The following is a 20857-nucleotide window of genomic DNA, read 5'->3' as shown; positions in this document are numbered from 1 at the left end:
TTTGTTTTTAAAAAAGCATCTACACTCTTATTAAAAATTATTGAGGACCCCAAAGAACCTTTTGTTTATGTGGATTATATCTATAAATGTTTACCATATTAAAAATTATATGAGGAATTTAAACAATATTTATTAATTCATCTAAGAATAATGGTAATAAACCAATAATGGTAATAAGTAACATACTTCATGAAACATATTTCCAAAAAAAAAAAAAAAAGTAATTTTTGCTAATCTCTAATGCCTGGCAATAGAAGATACCCGGATTCTCATATTGACTTCTGCATACAACTGTTGTGATATGTTATTTTGGCTGAAGTATGTGAAGAAAATCTGGTCTCACACAGATATGTTTGGAAAACGGAGGAGTATTGTAATAGCCTGTTCAATTAATTTTAGATATTCTTTGACACCATACCAAGATTCCACATTAGTTGCATTGTGAAATTTGAAACTAATTAATTCATAGTCTTTACATTATAATTTACTTGCCAATCGTACATCTTGAATGTGTCTTTCTTTAATTTTTTTTTTTTTAACATTTATTTATTTTTGAGAAACAGAGTGAGACAAAGCATGAGCGGGGGAGGGGCAGAGAGAGAAGATGACACAGAATCCGAAGCAGTCTCCAGGCTCTGAGCAAGCGGTCAGCACAGAGCCTGATGCGGGGCTCGAACCCACGAACTGTGAGATCATGACCTGAGCTGAAGTCGGACGCTCAACCGACTGAGCCACCCAGGCACCCCAGCAAATTTTTTTTTTTTTAATGTTTATTTATTTATTTATTTTTAATGTTTATTTATTTTTGAGACAGAGAGAGACAGAGCATGAAGCGGGGAGGGGCAGAGAGAGAGGGAGACACAGAATCGAAAGCAGGCTCCAAGCTCTGAGCCATCAGCCCAGAGCCCGACGCGGGGCTCAAACTCACGGACCGCGAGATCGTGTCCTGAGCTGAAGTCGGACGCTTCACCGACTGAGCCACCCAGGCGCCCCCCCCCCAGCAAATTTTTTAATAAAATTTTTTAAATGTAGCAGACTAACATTTGGCATATAAAGTATCTCATAAAATTTTCTTAAAATTAGGTTTGAAAAAAGTGACGTATATTGAAAAGAAATAATGTTACAGAAAATTAATGAAAATGTATAATATGACTTGCAGGTTTTATCGTGTGTGTGTTTTTTTAATACTGTTTGATTAAGTTATAATTTGCATTTTAAGGGCCCACTGTTGCATTTTTTTTTTTTTTTTTACATTTATTTATTTTTGAGAGACAGAGAGAGACAGAGCTTGAGCAGGGGAGGGGCAGAGAGCAAGGGAGACACAGAATCTGAATCAGGCTCCAGGTTCCGAGCTGTCAGCACAGAGCCAACGCGGGGCTCGAACCCACGAACCGTGAGATCAAGACCTGAGCTGAAGTCGGACGTTTAACCGACTGAGCCACCCAGGCGCCCCTGCATTTTTTATTTTTATAAGTACTTTTTGATTCCACAAATTACAAGCACCACTCTATCCTAGGAATTGGCGGGGTGGGGAACACATCCAATAAAAAGCTTCTTTTAGAAAGAAAGCCCATGACTCTTAGAATTGTCAGATTTTGAAAAAGCCATCTAAAAAAGCCATCATCTCAGTGAATCACTGAGCTTTTTTTTCAGGACTACTGATGATTAACTGTTTGTATTAGGATGATTTTGGAAACGGTATTTCTCACCTAACAAGAATTCCAGAAATAGATCATGCTTGAGGGTTGACCAGTACAGTGGCTCAAAAATGTCCTCAGGGACCCAGGTTCTACCACTGTGTTCGTCCAGCTGTGTGGTGTTGGTTTCATTCTAAGGCTAGTAGGAAATGTCTGCAGAATTTTTAGTATTCATATCCAGACATGATGATGTCCAGGCAAAGGGAAACTGTGTCTTCCTCTGGCTTTCTCAGAGTGGAGGAAACTTTAAAGAAGCACTCTCAACTGACTCACGTCTCACAGCCCAGAATTGGGTAACACTCCTATTTCTAAAACACTCATTGGCAAGAGGAATGGGATTATTGTGGGCTGGTCACTCACCCTAGAGTTAGGGGTGGGAGTCAGGAGAATGGAAGGAATCTTCCCCTTAAGGACAGGGCTTCGTAGGAAAGGGATAGGTAGGTGTCTTTAAAAGGGAAGTGGGGTGGGAAGACTTGTTAAGAAGAAATGAAGAGGAGGGGCATCTGGGTGGTTAAGTGTCCAACTGACTCTTGATTTCCGCTCAGGTCAGGATCTCACGGTTGGGTTCCTAAGATCTAGGCCTGTGTGCACTGACAGCACAGAGCTGGCTTGGGATTCTCTCTGCCCCTCTCCCCCACTCAGTCACGTGTGCATGCTCGCTCACGCATGCACAGGCTCTCTTTCTCTCTCTCTCTTTCTCAAAATAAATAAATACGTTTTTTAAAAAAAAAAAAAAGGAGGAAAGTAGAAATGTATGCTAATTGGGCATCCACAAGGCCAAGGTTTCTTAAGCTTTAATATGCATACAAGTCCTTGGAGAGCCTCTTAAAATGCAGATTCTGGTTCATTAAATCTAGAGTAAAACCCAAGGAACTACATTTCTAGTCAGCTTGGTGGTGATACCTTGGCTGATGGAGATACCGGTCTCCAAGGACCCTAGTATTGAGATTCAAGACACAAAAAACTATTTGGTTTTGCTGAAGAAACATACAGGTATCTCTCACTATTCCTGTCTAATTCTTTTTGGAAACTTAATTGGATATAGAAAGCCTAAACATTTTTCCCACCCCAAATCCCTAAAAAGTTTCTCCTCCAAATATAATTGAAGCACTGAAATACTGTTTAAACACAGAAACTGAGCTAAATGTAGGAGGAAAATTTATTAATACTGCTGCACGGTAGGGAACCCTGATCTGAGTGACCTGGTTATAAGTAGTGCTCAGAGCTTTTAAAGGTACAGGAACAAAGGTGGCATTTTGCCACTTGGTACATCTGTTACTGGAGCCCTTAATCCACAAGGGTTCCTTTATTAGCAGTAAAATACTTTACTTATTTCTTTTTAATTTTTTTTAAGTTTATTTATTTTGAGAGAGAGAGCGTGCGAGCAGGGGAGGGGCAGAGAAAGAGGGAGACAGAATCCCAAGCAGGCTCCACACTGTCAGCACAGAGCCTGATGCCAGGCTTGAACTCATGAATTGTGAGATCATGACCTGAGCCAAAATCAAGAGTCGGACACTTAACTGACTGAGCCACCCAGACACTCCTTTAACAGTAAAAGATTTGAAACACTAATCATGGCCAACAGTCTATTGCAAAAAGTATTTCTGTCTTTCAAAATTATTATTCGTGCTCGATTGACCCACAGTTTTTCAGATCCAAGAATATTTTTGTAAGGATTCTTGGTTTTTCCCCATAAAACTAAAACATTGGACCTGGTAAGATAGAGATGTGTACATGGCCAGCACACATTTCTCAATATACTTTATCACTTTCAACTTACACTCTTTGGACTCTTCTAGGCCTCTTAGGCTCAACTAATTTCTTCATAACCTTTTCCACTTCAAATGAGGAAGACAACAGTGGCATTGCATACCACAGCTCAGAAATTGTGAGCAGGAGAGGTGCCTGGGTGGCTCAGTCGGTTAAGCATCCGACTTTGGCTCAGGTCCTGATCTCACGGCTTGTGAGTTCCCAGCCCCGCATCGGGCTCTGTGCTGACAGTCAGCCTGGAGCCTCTTCAGATTCTGTGTCTTTCTCTCTCTCTCTCTCTCTCTCTCTCTCTCTCTCTCTCTCTCTCTGCCCCTCCCTCGCTCATCCTCTGTCTCTCTCAGTCTCTCAAAAATAAATAATCATTAAAAAAAATTTAAAAAAAAATTGTGAGCAGGAGATGTGACACCATCAGAGAACAGCTGAGATGGGAGCACAGCATACTCTGCACCCTCTCAGTTTAAACATCATGTTAAAATGGTTTATTGTTTTGATTAAAAATTTAGTGAGCTATTAGAGGAACTATTGGGCCAGAGTTCAGATAGTGAGGGATGCCTGCACAGCTAACAGTGTTAATGTTATTTACTGGTTTCAAATAAACTTGTTAACAAGTTTGTAAATTCGAACTATAAAATATTAAGCCTGGGAAACAAAGGTTAATCAAAGAATGTAAAATCAAGTCTCCCAGTTATAGGCCAGAGAACAGTGATACAATATTAAGCTTGGTTACTTACAAAATGTGGTGAAGAAAATTCTAGAAGTGGAATCAGAAGATTTTTGGCTTCTGGGTCTCATCCATGTGACCATAGACAAGCAGTTAACTGTGCCCTTCTTCATTTGTAGGATTAGGTAATTGATGTAGGTTGCTAAGGTATATTCTAAGTTCAGAGTTCTGGGGTTCTATGAGAACTATTAGAAGGGAAGATTAGTGTGGACTAGCATTATTAAGTGTCTGGCTTTATTTACTTAGTTACCTATTTATTTTCTTATTTGTTTATTTTAGATATCTTACTTTAAAGTAGACCTTGAAAGTTTAGTAGGATTTCTAAATATTTCAGCCTCTTTTAGCTCAATTAGGTGGCTGCTTTGGGGAGACTTCCCACCCCACCCCAAGCCTGCCTTGACTATTTAAATGTTCATAAGGTGTGGTTGGAATTAAGTTCTTCGGCCTTGGTCTGTAAAGCACCGAATAGGCAGGCAGAGAGGACATTTTGAAAGTGGAGTAAACAAAAGTTTATGCGTTGGGTTATGGCATGAATCTCATGTTTGGAGAACAGTGAATAAACGGACATGACCACATTGGAAGGTATGTTTCGTACTTTGTACAGGTGAAATTAGGTCAGTTTAGGAAGAATCTGCAGGGCAAAATTGACACATTTTGGAAACGTACCACCTAGATTCTATGTGAAATAATTAGATACATCATGAGAGGATGTATCCTGAGAAGAACAACTAATGTAAGAGAACGATAGCATTAAGGCAGCATTGATGAGTGAAGAAAGTGGTTGCACTTACTGTTCAGCTGATGGCACCACCCGGGAATGAAGCAAGCGCCTTACTGCAGGGGAGGGCGTGGGCCTGTTACACTCCTGGGGAAGAGGCTGCCTGTCCTGAGAGTAGCTCCTGCCCCATCCCCCCGGGCAGCACCTCATCCCTTTACTGGCAGGCTTCAGCGAACAAGGTTCAGATAGGTGAGTAGGAAATCTCAGACATTGTCAGCTCACTACCAAGTATTAGTACCTTTGGAGAAAAGCTAAAATCAGCCAGAGGCACCAGACTCGTAGATGAAGGACATAATACTTGAAATAGAGCTCAGTGATTTTTTTGGAGAGTAGCTGCAGGACCCCACTATTTCCACTAATAAAACAAATTTGCCTTTTACCTCACTCTCCTGTCTCGTGTGCACAGTGGCTTTTCTAGGGGCTGTACTACAGTGACAGGCAGCACACTACACTGAATGCAGAAGCAGACGTGGATCCAGCTGCCTTCTATGAAGGCAGGCGTTAAAATATTTGCAAGAATTAAATCTGCCATTCTCCTCGCCAATTATTGTTTTTTTTTTGTAAAAGAACTATTAACCTATCACTGGCTTATTATTTCCAGATAAATGAAGATCTTTAAATGTTTTTACTTTTAACTTTGAAGTTTATTTTGAGAGAGAGAATCTCAAGTAGGTTCAACACTCAGCACAGAGCCCCATGCAGGGTTCTATCTCATGCCTGTTATATCATGACCTGAGCCAAAGTCAAGAGTCCGGGCCCTCAACTGACTGAGCCACCCACACACCCTACTTTAAAATTTCTTTTAGAGGCCGGGCCTGGCTTTGGGCCCCGGGCCTCCCAGCCTGGGACTCTGCGCCTGCGCCCGTGCGGCCGCGGCCTGCTCTCCCGGCGCGGCCGCGGTCCCTGCTGCAGCGCGCCGCCTGAGTGGCTGGGCGGTCCATGGGCAGCAGCGAGGGCCACGATGACAGATTACGGCGAGGAGCAGCGCAACGAGCTGGAGGCTCTGGAGTCCATCTACCCCGACTCCTTTACAGTATTATCAGAAAATCCACCCAGTTTCACCATTACTGTAACATCTGAGGCTGGAGAAAATGATGAAACTGTCCAGACTACCCTCAAGTTTACATACAGTGAAAAATACCCAGATGAAGCCCCTCTTTATGAAATATTCTCCCAGGAAAATCTAGAAGATAATGATGTCTCAGACATTTTAAAACTATTAGCATTACAGGCAGAAGAAAATCTTGGTATGGTGATGATCTTTACTTTAGTGACAGCTGTGCAAGAAAAATTAAATGAAATAGTAGATCAAATAAAAACTAGAAGAGAAGAAGAAAAGAAACAAAAAGAAAAAGAAGCGGAGGAAGCTGAAAAGCAATTATTTCATGGCACTCCTGTTACAATTGAGAATTTCTTAAGTTGGAAGGCCAAGTTTGATGCAGAACTCTTGGAAATTAAAAAGAAACGAATGAAAGAAGAAGAGCAAGCAGGAAAAAATAAATTAAGTGGGAAACAGCTATTTGAAACAGACCATAATCTTGACACATCTGATATCCAGTTTTTGGAGGATGCTGGAAACAATGTGGAGGTAGATGAATCTCTGTTCCAGGAAATGGATGACTTGGAGCTAGAGGATGATGAGGATGATCCGGACTACAATCCTGCTGACCCAGAGAGTTATTTGACTGACTAATGGACTATCCGCATCCGCAGAGAGGTGTGACTGCCACAGCATCTGTGGCTGTGCTGAGGTGTTGATTTTTCTTTCTTTTTTTCTAAGAAAAAATAATTCTCAGGAGAATATTCTTCTGGTAGCTTTCATCATTGAACTTAATAAACTGACCTTAAAATTTCAAAAAAAATAAAATAAAATAAATAAAATTTCTTTTAATGTTTACTTTATTTGATTGATTGAGAGAGAGCAATCATGAGCCACAGAGGGGCAGAGAGAGAGGGAACAAATCCCAAACAGGCTCTGCATTATCAGTGCCGAGCCCGACATGGGGCTTGATCCATGACCCTGGGATCATGACCTCAGCTGAAATCAAGAGTCAGACGCTTAACCGACTGAGCCACTCAGGTGCCCCCTACTTGTAATTTCTAACATAGTAAATATTGATAGATGTAGCTCACATAAACATTCTTTGGGGTCCTCAATAATCTTTCGGTGTGCAAAAGGGTCCTGAGACCAAAAAACATAACTTCTAGAAGGATGTAATTAGAATATTTGATTTGCAGTGTATTAGAGGAAAAAAAAATAACAATCTTTCTAAAGGGGAAACAATGGGAAAAAATAACAAAAAAAGTATTTAAAAAAAAGATGGGGCACCTACGTGGCTCAGTCAGTTAAGCGTTACACTCTTGATTTTGGCTCAGGTCATGATCTTACGGTTTGTGACGTCAGGCCCCATGTTGAGCTCTGTACTGACAGCACGGAGCCTGCTTCAGATTGTCTCCCTCTCAGTGCCCTTCCCCTGCTCACTTGCTCACTCTCTCAAAATAAATAAACTTTAAAAAAATGAAAAAGATTGTAGGAAGAGATCAAACAGTATAAGTAGGTGGTTTCAACTTACCAGAAGATGCTATCAGAATATCTTTAAGAATTTAAATCAAATCCAACCTAAAAAGACATTTTAAGTCGTAGGAAGAATGGAAAAATAAAGGCTTGAAAAAGATATGCTTAGGCAGGTATTAACAAGGAGAAAATAGAAGTATCAATCCTAACAGTATGCAAAATAGAATTCAAGAAGTGAATTTGTCCCACTAAAGGGACAAAGAAGTATTTTACATTAATAAACTGACCACAAATCTACCAAGGAGATTGATAAAAAGCAAAACAGAACTAGATCATGAAATGGTCGGAGCCGTAATCACTAGGGAAGACTGATTGATTGATTACATCATACACAGAGAAAACTTAACTGCTTGCTTATGGGATAAATGTCATCCACATGTGTTTTGTCTGTTACACAATATTTAAAGTGATGAAATGCCAGTTACTGTTGCTACATAACCAATTAGCCCAGCACTGGGGTGTGGAGAGACTCCAGGGTAGGGTGACTTGATGGCTGGGGACTGGAATCAGCTGGGTGCTGATTTATTGATTTGTCAGGTGTCTGGGCTTGCGATGACTTAAAGACCAGGCTTTGCATGGGTCCCGACTTCTTCACATATGATGGCCTCAGTGTAGCTGGATTTCTTATTCTTAACACGGTGGCTCAGGGCTCCACGTACAGTGTTGAAGGAAACAAGGCAGTAACCTCATCCCCTTTTATGACCTAGCCTCAGAATGTGATCATGCTAGTCCTGTAGCATCATTTCTTCCACATTCCTTTAGTTTAAATGGTTATAAACCTTCCCAGATTTAAGAGGGAGGGACATATACCCTCCATCCTAAGGGGAGGACTGTCAGGTAGCTTATGGACATGTTTCAAAACCTCTTTAGTCCAACATACTGCTTTACATTCCTTCAAACGCAAAAAATACATTCCCCTTTTCAAAGATCCCCCACCCCCAACCTTGACATCGAGGGTCTAAATCAGGTCTAAGGGCAGCTGAACCTCACTCGTGGGTCCTCGGTCATATCTCTTTGAGTACTGGGACAGGCTTCTGCCAGGAGAGATTAGGAAGGCGTAGTAGTTATATTTTTGAACCCCGTAAGTCCTAGTTCTTCTGTATTCTGTGTTTTAACTGAAAACTGATCGGTTCTTGTTTTTAGCTCCTCTCTCTCCTTTTTCATTATGGATACGATCAACCTTTAATCACTCTCAGCATCCTGCACGGGGATCTACTTAGCCAAATCCGCCAGTGGCGGGTATTGTTTCCATTTTCCTAGTCACCACTGGCAGCAGTTTTGCTAAAATTCTGTCACTTCATCCTCTACATCAGCAGTCTCCTCCAGACCCTTCCAGCTCTGGTCTCAAAGCTAGTATTTTAGGTTTTTATTGCAGTAGTACTCCAATTACTGGTACCCGGTTTTGTGTTAGTTATCGTTGCTTTGCTAACAAAACACAAAACTTAGATGTGTAAAAGCAGCAACCTAGGATGACTCGAAAGACTAGGATCGTAATGCCTGCACGTGGCCCCTTTATGTGGTTCAGTTTCCTCACAACGTGGCAGCTTCAGGCTAGTCAGACACAGGGTGGCTCAGGGGCCCAAGTACAAGTATTCCAGCAAACAAGGTTGGGGGGCTATAGGGGGTGCATCTCCTCCTTTGCCTAGCCTTGGAAGTCACACTTTTGGCTATATTGTTTTGGTCCACACAGTTTTAAGCCTGCCCAGATTCAAAGGAAGGGGGTGGGAAGAATGTCACAGAATTTCTTATCTGACAAGTTCATGAAGACAAATTTAATAAATAAAGTTGTTATTCCTTGCATTGAGACCTCTCAGCTACAGGTGTTGATTTTTTTCTTTAAACCTTTAAAAATAACTTTATGTTTTTAGGTTTATTTATTTTGAAAGAGAGATTGCTCACATGCAGGGAAGGGTGGAGAGAGAGGGAGAGAGAGAATATAAAGCAGGCTCCACAACATGAGTGTGGAGCCCGATGTGGTACTCAAACTTGCGAACTGTTGAGATCATGACATGAGCCAAAGTCAGATGCTTAACCGACTGAGTCACCCAGGCATCCCTAAAAAATAACTTTAAAAAGAAAATACCAGGGGCGCCTGGGTGGCGCAGTCGGTTAAGCGTCCGACTTCAGCCAGGTCACGATCTCACAGTCTGTGAGTTCGAGCCCCGCGTCGGGCTCTGGGCTGATGGCTCAGAGCCTGGAGCCTGTTTCCGATTCTGTGTCTCCCTCTCTCTCTGCCCCTCCGCCGTTCATGCTCTGTCTCTCTCTGTCCCAAAAATAAATAAATGTTGAAAAAAAAAAATTTAAATAAAAAAAAAAAAAAAAAAAAAAAAGAAAATACCATTGGTTTTTTTAATAGGGATCATGAATATCCCTACAGGATGTTTTTTTGTTTACGTTTATTTATTTTTCAGAGAGAGAGAGCACATGCACCCACAAGTGGGGGAGGGGCAGAGAGAGAGATCTGAAACAGGTTCCACGCTGTCAGCAGAGCCCAATGCGGGGCTGGAACCCATGAACCATGAGATCATGACCTGAGCTGAAGTTGGTTGCTTAACTGACTGAGCCACCCAGGTGCCCCCAGATGTGTGTGTGTGTGTGTGTGTGTGTGTGTGTGTGTGTGTGTGTGTGTTTTAGGAACAGATATTATATGAGTAAGGATTTATATGGCTTAGAATAAAATTTCCAGTGATAGCATCACATGTAAATTTTTAAAACTGCTGTCTGTATCTCAGCCTAGGTGAAAGCAAAGCTGATTGATACATCTAGTGACTTGTGTTAGATGACTGAGTAACTGACTCTAGCGATGATGGGCATGATATTGAAATACTGTAAAGAGTTGGAACAAAACTGTTTCATTAAAGAAAACTAGGGAAAGCAATGTTTCTTAAATATGTGAGTTTAAATATTTATATACATACTCACATAAATGTGTTCCTGAAAGTTTATTCAACTTACAAATTCTTTTAGATTTCAATTGAAAAACAAAGGATCAAGTATTTGAGCATGCCTCATGTTAAAGCATACATAGCCACTTTAGAAAAATGTACTAGTGATAACTAGCATGAGTATATGAGTACTCTATATATACTTTTTCCATCATGGAGCGTTAGAGTGCTATTATTTTCAATGTATTAGATTGAACTTTATTTTACTTATTTTTTTGCTGTTGCCTTATTTTACTTGTAAAAACTTTAAGATTTTTTTTTTCAATTTTATTTAATTTGAGAAAGAGACAGCACGAGTGGGGAAAAGGCAGAGAGAAGGAAAGAGAGAATCCCAAGCAGGCTCCACACTGCCTGTGCAGAGCCTGATGTCAAGCTCAGACTCATGAAATCACGAGATCATGACCTGAGCTGAAATCAAGAGTCGGATGCCTAACTGACTGAGCCACCCAGGTGCCCCCTAAAAACTTTTTTTTTTTTAAATGCCATTCAGAAAATAGCTTTTACTTCCCTTTAAGATTTAATTTTAAAAGCTTTCATATGTGGGAGAATTAATCTAGAAACCTTATTAAATTCTACAAAACGTGCATTTCTTGGAAGGAAGATAATTATGAACAGCACACCTATATGTTTCTAAATGTGTTCTTCGGGTTTTACCATTAACTTGATATGATTTTCAGCAAATTACCAACCTTTAATTCCCTCATTTATTTTGTATCAGAAAGCCACTGTTAATCTTTTTTTTTTTTTTTTTTTTTTTTTTTTTTTTTAATTTCTGTAATCTTTGATAGTCTTTGGTTTAAATATAGGGGGGTAGACTTCTGGTTCTTTTGACCATGTTCAAATGATTTGACTTTTCTGCACCAGTCACATTTTTTTATTTTTATTTTATTAAAAAAAAATTTTTTTTTAACGTTTTTTTATTATTGAGAGACAGAGAGACAGAGAGAGTGAGAAGGGGAGGGGTAGAGAGAGGTAGAATCCGAAGCAGGCTCCAGGCTCTGAGCTGACAGCACAGAGCCCGACGTGGGGCTTGAACTCACAAACTGTGAGATCATGACCTGCCTGAGCCAAAGTCGGTCACCCAACCTACTGAGCCACCCAGGTGCCCCTACCAGTCACATTTTAAAATGGGGATTAAAAAATGTCTCTGTGGATTTAACAGTGTATTTAACAGTGTAAAATGCTGAGGAAGTTAAAGAATTAAAGGTACTCAAGTAAAAACAAGTAACAGCTACTTTAAAAAAATATTGTAAAAAACAAATCACATGTTCCAGTCAGTTAATCTGATACATTGTACTCATTGGTAGTACAGAGTTAAGTTGAAACATTTAGCAAGCTTAGTATTTTTAGAAACTTTTAACAAGTGTTTCGTAATAATTGTCACTTACTGAAAATTGGTGAAATTTAAGAATTAAGCATGTTGGTAAAATTTCATTTGATAATAATAGTATGCAAAACATTTTTATTGGTTAAAAACTCCTTTTATATAATGTATTCATTTTGGCTTATGTTTAATTAGGAATAAAATGTTTGATTTTTACTGTAGAAGTATTTGTTTTAATGTCAGTATTAAGACCATAAAGTATTTTCAGATTAAGTTGAAAGTTTCAGAATATTCTGGGTTTGTTTTTTGCCAGTTGTTAGCCATTGTTTCCATCAGTCATTGCTGAGGACTTTATTTATTTATTTATTTATTTATTTCTAAGATTATTTGCTTATTTGAATAATCTCTGCACCCAATGTGGTGCTTCATCTCATGACCCCAAGATCAAGAGTCGCATCCTCTCTACATGTTGAGCCAGCCAGGCACCCCAAGAACATTTTATTTTCTAAGTATGCCCTCCAACTCACAAACTGTCTCAATTGAAGTATTGTATTACATTTGTGTATTTGGTGCACTCAACCAGAGGTTTCTAACCTCCCCAGCTACTAAGCTGCCTTAGGGAGACATCTACATTTCTTATTAAAATATTTTTATGGTTGAATGTATAGTTTTTACTCCCAAAGAACCCAACCAAATGTGAAACTCTAGGCTGCCTCTGATTTTTTTTCTACATAGTTGTAGTATGGATGTCATTATTTCATACATGCCTTTTCATGACACTAACATAGTCTCCGTTTCTAAGAGTTGAAGTGTCAGTTTGTGCCGTCACGTTGCCATGTGCCTTGTTCAGTCATCTTTCCTTGTCTTGTTCGCTTCTCTAGCTTTTCTGCAATTAGATAAAAAAGGACCGCAAAGACACCACTTTGATCAGCCTTCAGTAGCACCAAGGAAAAACTACTCTTTCACAAGAGAGGAGGTGAGACAGATTGATAGGGAAAATCAGAGGCTTTTGAAAGAACTCTCAAGACAGGCTGAAAAATCAGGAAGCAGAAGTACGATTCCTAGAAGATCGATTGTTCATCCCCCTAAGTTATATCACAGTGCCCTCAACAGGCAGAGGGAACAACAAAGGATTGAAAGAGAAAATTTGGTAAGTAACTAAAATTTTTTAGTCCTCAAAGAAAATAAATGGTAATGATTTATAAGGCCAACTGACAGGAAATCAGATACACCCACATTTTCATAATTATATAAAAGTAAGTATGGATGTGTATGGTGTGAAATACATAATGAGCCACGAGCTGGAAAGTACAGTAGGTGTTTTTTGTTGGGTTTTTTTTGGTCATCAAGCTAGATTTTGAGGGAACGTTAGATAAATTACTGAAAGCTGTATTATTTGGCCAGGTGTGTTAAATCTCTGCAGTAGTGTAGGAAATGGCATTCCAGGGGTCAGATACACGTATCTTTTGTGAAGTATTCAGTCACTAGCCAAATCTGTTTTACTTTATTGTGTCCTTGAAGGCTGAAACAATTTACATATTATTTATTTTAAAGGATAAATACATCTCAAAGAGGTCAAATTTTGGTGATCTGCTCCTTGAATTAAGAATCAGATATTAAGAATCAGATAACTAAACTGTGATGTTCCAAGGAATATAGGGACTGTTGAAAATCTTCACATTAAAAACTATTACTCGTATCATTTTCTTCATAAAACTCCATTCATAACAATTGTTGGTGTTTACTGGGCTCTTACCTAAATGCCGGGCATTGCTCTAAGTGTCTCCAAATATAAGCTTATTGAATCCTAACAGTATCTTTCAGGTAGGTACTGTTTTTATCCACATTTTACTGATGACATAACAGAGATCTAAAGGAATTAAATAATTAGCCCAGGGACACAGAGCTGGTGAGTGAATGGCTGAGCCAAGATTTTAAATACAGGTAGTGTCTTAAACCAAAATTAGACCCTAATGGGCACATAAATTCAGAGCTAAGATAATTGATAAAGCTATCATTAAAATTATTAAAACGGTTTCCAGAATTCATCCTCATTGTATTTCGTCACCCATACGGTTCTGTTTGACCATGTGCTTACCTGAACTTGTACTAACACTTGTAGAAATTTTTACTGTTGTCACTAATCTCAAGAGCCGGGGAGCTGGGATGGTGTATTTACAAAAACCAGTAACCCTTACGGGCATGTGGCAACAGGTAGGTGGCAGCAGAGCAAGCTGAATGAGGCTGTGGGCAGTGAGCTACATGCCAGCTCTGTGCACGTGACCGTGGCAATTGTTTAAGGTTCATCCATGACTTAGGAAGATTTGAAATTATGTCCTGAACATTTGGGTTTGCCTTTTTTGTTTATTTTGACTCTCCTGCATGACTCTGGAGCCTCTTTCGCAAGTAGTTCATAGTGTATCCTGTTTTACAAAGTTTAGGTCATTTCATCCTCACAGCACCCTAATGACATAGTTACTGTTGTTGTGGAGGAGCAAATGAGACTCTGATTGGGACATTGGGATTGTTCAAGGTCAGGAGTCATAGTAGCAGAGTCATATGCGAGTTACCTAGCTTTGGGGTTACTTTTTTTTTTTTTTTAACAGCTTTTTGAGATACAGTGGGTATACCATAATCATTTAGGGTACAATTCAATGGGTTCTGGTGTCTTACTAATTTTTTTAAGTTGTAGTAAAACAGATATAATATAAAATGTGCCATTTTAACTCATTTTTCTGGTCAGTTCAGTGGCACTTTCACTGTTGCCAAAACTTTTATTGTCATCCATATAGAAGCCCTGTACCTATTAATAACCCTCTTTTCCCCCTTCCCCTCAAGTAACCTCTAATCTACTTTCTGTCTCTCTGTATTTGCCTAATCTGCGTTTCATGTAAATGGAATAAGACAGTATTCATGGTTTTGTGTCTGGCTTATTTCACTCAGAATAATGTTTTTAAGGTTCATCCATGTTGTAGCATGTGCCAGAGCTTCATTCCTTTTTCTGGCTGAACAATATTGCATTATATGTGTGCACCGCAGTTTGAATATCTGTTCACATGTTGATGGACACTTGGGTTATTTCCTCCTTTTGGCTGTGAGTAATTTTGTAGCGAATACTGATATATAAATGTCTGTTCAAGTCTCTGCTTTCAGTTCCTTTGAGCGTCTACCTAAGAGTGGAATTGCTGGATCATATGGCAGTTCTGTGTTTATCTTTTTGCAGAACCCGGGTTTACTTTTGAACAGTTGAAACCATTCGTGTAGAGTGACAATTCCGTGTATGACCAGGATGAAAACTATCAGCAGCCTCTTTTTACAGCTTCGGTCATCCCTGAAATCAGTTGTACATTACAGCTATTTTAATAAACAGTGGGAAATTACCAGTTTCACTCTTTTTACATACACTTAGTAGTTTGTATATGTGAGCAATATTTTTGTCCCGTTGGATAGTAAGATCTTATTAGTATACTTGAGAACAGTAGAAATAAAATGTGGGCCACATGAATAGTTCAAAATTTTCTAGTAGTCATATTAAGAAGGTCAAAAGAAACAGATGAGATTCTGACAAACTATTTTATTTACTGAGTAAATTCAAAATACTACATTTTAAAGTATGTAACCAATGTAAAAAAAATTAATGATGAGATTTTTTTTTTTCTTTTTTGTGTACCAAGTCTTTGAAATCTGTTGTACGTTTTCCATTGACTGCTCATCTCAGTCTGGACTGGCCATATTTCAAATGCTGTGTAGCCTCACAGTGGTTAGTGGCCTTGGGCATTTAGCTCTAAATCAAATACTAATTCATGCAGAAGTGAAAAAAAGTAACTCCAAACTGAATAGGAAAATAAACAATTTATTATAAAATATCATTTATTATGTTATTGTTTGGAGAGTTTATCATCTGCATTTATGTTTAACGCTTCATTCTCTAAACCAAAACAAAACTTTTCTTGACTGTTTCTACAGTTATTCCTCATAATGACTGTTTATTTTTTCTTTTTTAAAAAAAATTCTAGGGGTACCGGGATGGCTCTGTCCGTTAAGCATCCGACTCTTGGTTTCAGCTCAGGTCATGATCTTGAGATTTCATGAGTTCAAGCCCCATATAAGTCTCTGTGCTGGCAGCATGGAGCCTGTTGGGATTCTTTCTCTCCCTCTCTGCTCCTCCCTCACTCATGCTGTCTCTGTCTCTCTAAATAAAAAAATAAACTTAAACATTTTTTTAAAATTCTATTATAAATTTCCATTAGAAGTATGTCAAATTTATGTTTTAGTTGGAGAGTGTTTGGTGGTCTTAAAATATCTTCTTATGGTATGTCTTTCCACTTATTCAAGCTTTCTTATATTCTACCTTAGTAAAGTAAAAAAAAATTTTTTATGTTTATTTTTGAGAGAGAGTGTGAGCAGGGGAGGGGCAGAGAGAGAGGGAGACACAGAATCTGAAGCAGGCTCCAGGCTCCGAGCTGTCAGCACTGAGCCTGATGCGGGGCTTGAATTCATAGACCATGAGATCATGACTTCAGCTGAAGTCGGATGCTTCACTGACTGAGCTACTCAGGTGCCCCTTCCTTAGTAAAGTTTTGTGGTTTTCTTCAGAACTATGCATTTCTGTGCTTTTGTACGTGAAATTTTAAATTTTTTTTGTAGGTTATTTATTTTTTGAGAAAGCGAGGGAGCAGGGGAGGGGCAGAGAGAGAGAATCCCAAGCAGGCTCCACACTGTCAATGCAGAGCCCGATGTGGCACGTCAAACTCAGGAACCGTGAGATCATGACCTGAGTCAAAATCAAGAGTCTTAACCGACTGAGCCACCCAGGAGACCCTGTGCATGAAATTTTTTATTACATTTTCTGTTTGCTCTTGTAAACTGTTAATTTTTGCGTATGTATTTTATAATCTGCCACCTTCCAAATGCTTCTTTAGATCTATATTAGCTCTAATAGTTCCTCTGTGTGAGCTGGTATATTTTTTAATCTGTTTGCTAGCCTGTTCATAATCAAAATACACGCATGCATACACACGTGTACACACCCACGCACGTTCGTGGTTATTTCTGTGTCAGATGTAGTGCACAGGCAGGGTCCATTACCTCTAAATGTTTATGATTTGTATTTCCTTCATTCCTGTATCTCCAGTGACAGAGACCAGTCAGACAGCCAACAGGCATGATGACTGAAGAGTTCTGTTCCAGTACTTTAGCTTGCTGGTAGTCCAGAGGCTGTTTAGAGTGACATAATCCAAAACAAAGAAATAGTGCTGTGCTGAGTGGGTAGAACAGGAAGGCAAAGATCCTGTATAAAATCGAGTCCTGTGCTTCAGAGTTAAAAGCATATTGTTAATCTTTCTGGTGAAGTTCACAATTTTCATTATGTTTCAGGAGGCAAATATTACCTTTCCTTCTCATTCAAAAAGGAAACAAATAAAAGGAATAATAAAGAAAAAGTAATTTTATCTAGTAGAGGGCATGCTTGCTACCCTACATAGACTCGATTAAAATTTGCGAATTTCCAAAAATGGGTCTCATTTTTAAATTCGTGAATTTTGAAATACTCTCATTAAGCCATATTTCCTTAATTCATTTGAATATAATATGAATCCTATTTTTATGAAAGAGTACCACAATACTCTTAGCAGAAGGAGAGGATGATCAGGTGAGTAAGGGTATTTATATTTCGCTTTGCTGTCTAAAAGAAATGAGATTATTTCATTTTTTTTTCTTAACACTTATTAATTATTAAGAGACAGAGAGAGACAGACCGTGAGCAGGGGAGGGGCAGAGAGAGAGAGACACAGAATCTGAAGCAGACTCCAGGCTCTGAGATGTTAGCACAGAGCCCCATGTGGGGCTCGAACTCATGAACCATGAGATCACGACCCTAGCGAAGTCATGACTGAGCCACCCAGGCACCCGGAGATTATTTCATTATTTAAATGTATGTCAATTGCCTTCTTTGTATGTGAAAGAAGAGGATGAGGGGAGGTGAGTATTTGAAGCAACATTAGGGAAGAAGGAAGATTCCGTAAGGAATAGATAAGGATTAGAGCCTAGGGTTCAAATGGAATTAACTTGTTTTTCTTTTTTTTAACTTTCTGAGAATACACACACACATACATATATATGTAATTAGTTTTAAATCCAGAGAAAGTAGGCAGTAAAGTAGAACATAATCTTTCCATTCAGGAATTCTTCTGTTAAAATATTTTTTTTTGTTAAAATATTTTTAAAATAAAAGTAATGCATATACAAATTCAGAAAATGCAGGTCATTCTTAAAAACATTAAATGAAAGGTAGAATCCTCCTTCCATCTTCTGTTCTTTGCTAGTCCAGAGAAGGAATTTTATTTTATTTTATTTTATTTTTTAATTTTTTTCTTTTTTTTTTTTTTAACATTTATTTATTTTTGAGACAGAGACAGAGCATGAACGGGGGAGGGTCAGAGAGAGAGGGAGACACAGAATCGGAAACAGGCTCCAGGCTCTGAGCGGTCAGCACAGAGCCCGACGTGGGGCTCGAACTCATGGGCCGCGAGATAATGACCTGAGCCGAAGTTGACCACTCAACTGACTGAGCCACCCAGGCGCCCCAGAGGAGGAATTTTAGACCTCTTAGATAGAATGTGAAAACTATCAAGCGGAGAGTGATAACGTTGTCACAAAGATGAAGATTTATGGTAAAGCTCATATAGGGGCGCCTGGGTGGCTCAGTTGGTTGAGTGTCCGACTTCGGCTCATGGTCATGATCTCATGATCTCAAAGATCTCGTCATCTTCAATCAGGTCATGATCTCATGGTCTGTGAGTTCAAGCCCTGCGTCGGGCTCTGTGCAGACAGCTCGGAGCCCGGAGCCTGTTTCAGATTCTGTGCCTCCCTCTCTCTCTGCCCCTCCCCCACTCATGCTCTGTCTCTCTCTCCATCAAAAATTAACATTAAAAAATTTTTTTATGGTAAAGCTCATACCTAGTGTAAGAATTCAAGTGTGATTCATAAGATCTTGAAATAATTTATAGTTCACTCTGATTTTCTTCCTTCTCTGGTTATTGTCTGTGTCTCCTATCATACAAGAAATAAAGCTAATGATAACTAAGGGTGGCTTCAGTTACAGAAAAATATGAAGAACAATCCTGGTTTTCCCTGACTGTAGGATGCTTGTTACTCTTTAATGTCCTTCGGGGTCTTTGCTTTATCACTTTAGAAACAATGAAGCACCTCCCCTCTGCTGACAACTGCAGAAATCATTAACACATTAATCATTCATTTGTTTTAACTTTTCTGTTTCCAGAGATGGACAGGATTCAGGTTGGGTTAGTTTTCCTTCCAAAAAGAATACTTCCTAAATAGAAAAACAAATATTTGGACAAACTATTTGGGATTCTTTATTAGAATTTGATTTGAGTAGGGGCGCCTGGGTGGCGCAGTCGGTTAAGCGTCCGACTTCAGCCAGGTCACGATCTCGCGGTCTGTGAGTTCGAGCCCCGCGTCAGGCTCTGGGCTGATGGCTCAGAGCCTGGAGCCTGTTTCCGATTCTGTGTCTCTCTCTCTGCCCCTCCCCCGTTCATGCTCTGTCTCTCTCTGTCCCAAAAATAAATTAAAAAAAAAAAAAACGTTGAAAAAAAAAAAAAGAATTTGATTTGAGTAGCAGATTCTAAGATTGAAAATACTAAGAATTTGTAAACCACAAATTGGAATGTAAGTAACCATTCTTATCATTTCTCAATTCATGAAACATATTTATTTAATGTCTGCTGTGATCTATGTAAGACACTGAAGGAATATAAAAATGTCTATAAAATACTGTCCTGTCATATAATATATAACATAGCTAGGAAGGTAATACTAGTGCATGTCAAAAAACTAGAAAATAATACAAAGCAATATGAATGGTAGCATTAATGTTTGATAACTCTGTACCAAATGCCAGGGACTGCTGTGAGCATTCTATATGCATTATCTCAATTACTGCTTAAAACTGACTCTTGGAGATTATTTCATTAATACCCACATCAAGTCATACGGTCATATAATCATTGGAAGAGCCAGGATTTAAATGCACGTCTTTCTGACTGGATAGCTTACATTTTTGTTCACTCTGATGCAAATGTTAAAATATTTTGAACTGTCATTTTTTTAAGTTTTACCCAGAAGTACTGAATTATTCACTAGATTAAAATGTATCTACTTTTGATTTTACACTTTATACAGTAATCAGTACTTCATATTTTGATAGTTTCTATAAGCAAGAGCTGTTTCTAATAGAAATCATCCCTTTAACTTCTGCTTAACTTATTCGTGACATACAAATGACATAGTTCCATGTAATTTAGATAGCTGATCTCTCTCTCGTTTTCCAAAGTTTCTGTCTGTAAACTTGATAAGTGACATATCAGGACAACAAAATGGGTTTATTCTTTGCCTTATTGTCAAATTATTTCAGAATTGATTTTGATTATATTACTTTATATGTTTTATATCTGATGAATAAGCGTCGCAGTTTTCTTAAAATTTAAAAAAGAAAAACCTACATCTAGCCAAATAAACAAATTTAGGAAATTAGTTTATCCAAAAAATAGTGAGGCTTCTACTAGCAAAAAACCAAAGTTAGTAGTTAACTGAAAATAAATTTTCTGTCCTGTCCCCCCCACAGCTCAGAGGGTAGTTAATAGGATAATCAGATGACATGGCAAACGATGCCCTGCCTAGCAGAGTACATGGTGTGATACGTAGGAAGTTTCTTACTCACTTATAAATGTGTCACTCGGGCATGCAAGAGTATTCTCTTCTTATGCAAACTATAAATGACAGGGCAATATTTTATATTTTTTCTTCTGTTCCTTCCAGTGTCTTACATAACTCAGAGCAGTTACAAACTGTAGGTAGAAAAGGTATAATCCTAGGAGGTTTTGCCCTTAAAATACACAGCCTCACTATGTACAGTGAGAAAAAGACCACATATGGTCTTGTGATGGCAAGACCATAGACTTTACAGACGGAACCATGTTTAAATTGTAAGTCTGGGCTCAGCAGAGAAAACCGCTAACTCTAGTGGAGTC

The 20857-nt window shown here is 38.8% G+C and overlaps 2 protein-coding genes across 5 annotated transcripts in view; both read left to right on the top strand.

Annotated features, from left to right (window-relative positions):
* CFAP97 (cilia and flagella associated protein 97) overlaps window positions 1-20857 on the top strand; it is a 51386-nt gene that overhangs the window by 23670 nt on the left and 6859 nt on the right. For all 4 annotated transcript variants that reach the window (XM_047855156.1, XM_047855155.1, XM_047855157.1 and 1 more), the window contains exon 3: window positions 12692-12960. In XM_047855156.1, the coding sequence (XP_047711112.1) occupies window positions 12692-12960 (269 nt within the window). The remainder of the gene's footprint in view (window positions 1-12691; window positions 12961-20857) is intronic.
* On the top strand, window positions 5762-6827 carry LOC125163448 (RWD domain-containing protein 1). The gene has a single exon (XM_047855165.1). It carries the CDS (start codon window positions 5928-5930, stop codon window positions 6657-6659), a length of 732 nt encoding a protein of 243 aa, XP_047711121.1. The 5' UTR covers window positions 5762-5927; the 3' UTR covers window positions 6660-6827.

Source organism: Prionailurus viverrinus, chromosome B1 (genome assembly GCF_022837055.1).
Source record: "Prionailurus viverrinus isolate Anna chromosome B1, UM_Priviv_1.0, whole genome shotgun sequence".
Taxonomy (NCBI): domain Eukaryota; kingdom Metazoa; phylum Chordata; class Mammalia; order Carnivora; family Felidae; genus Prionailurus; species Prionailurus viverrinus.
The sequence above is the reverse complement of the archived record's forward strand: the minus strand, read 5'-3'. Positions and strand labels throughout refer to the sequence as shown.

What these genes read in the sequence shown, in the direction of transcription:
- LOC125163448 (XM_047855165.1), top strand. Translation starts at nt 5,928, where the DNA reads ATGACAGATTACGGCGAGGAGCAGCGCAACGAGCTGGAGGCTCTGGAG.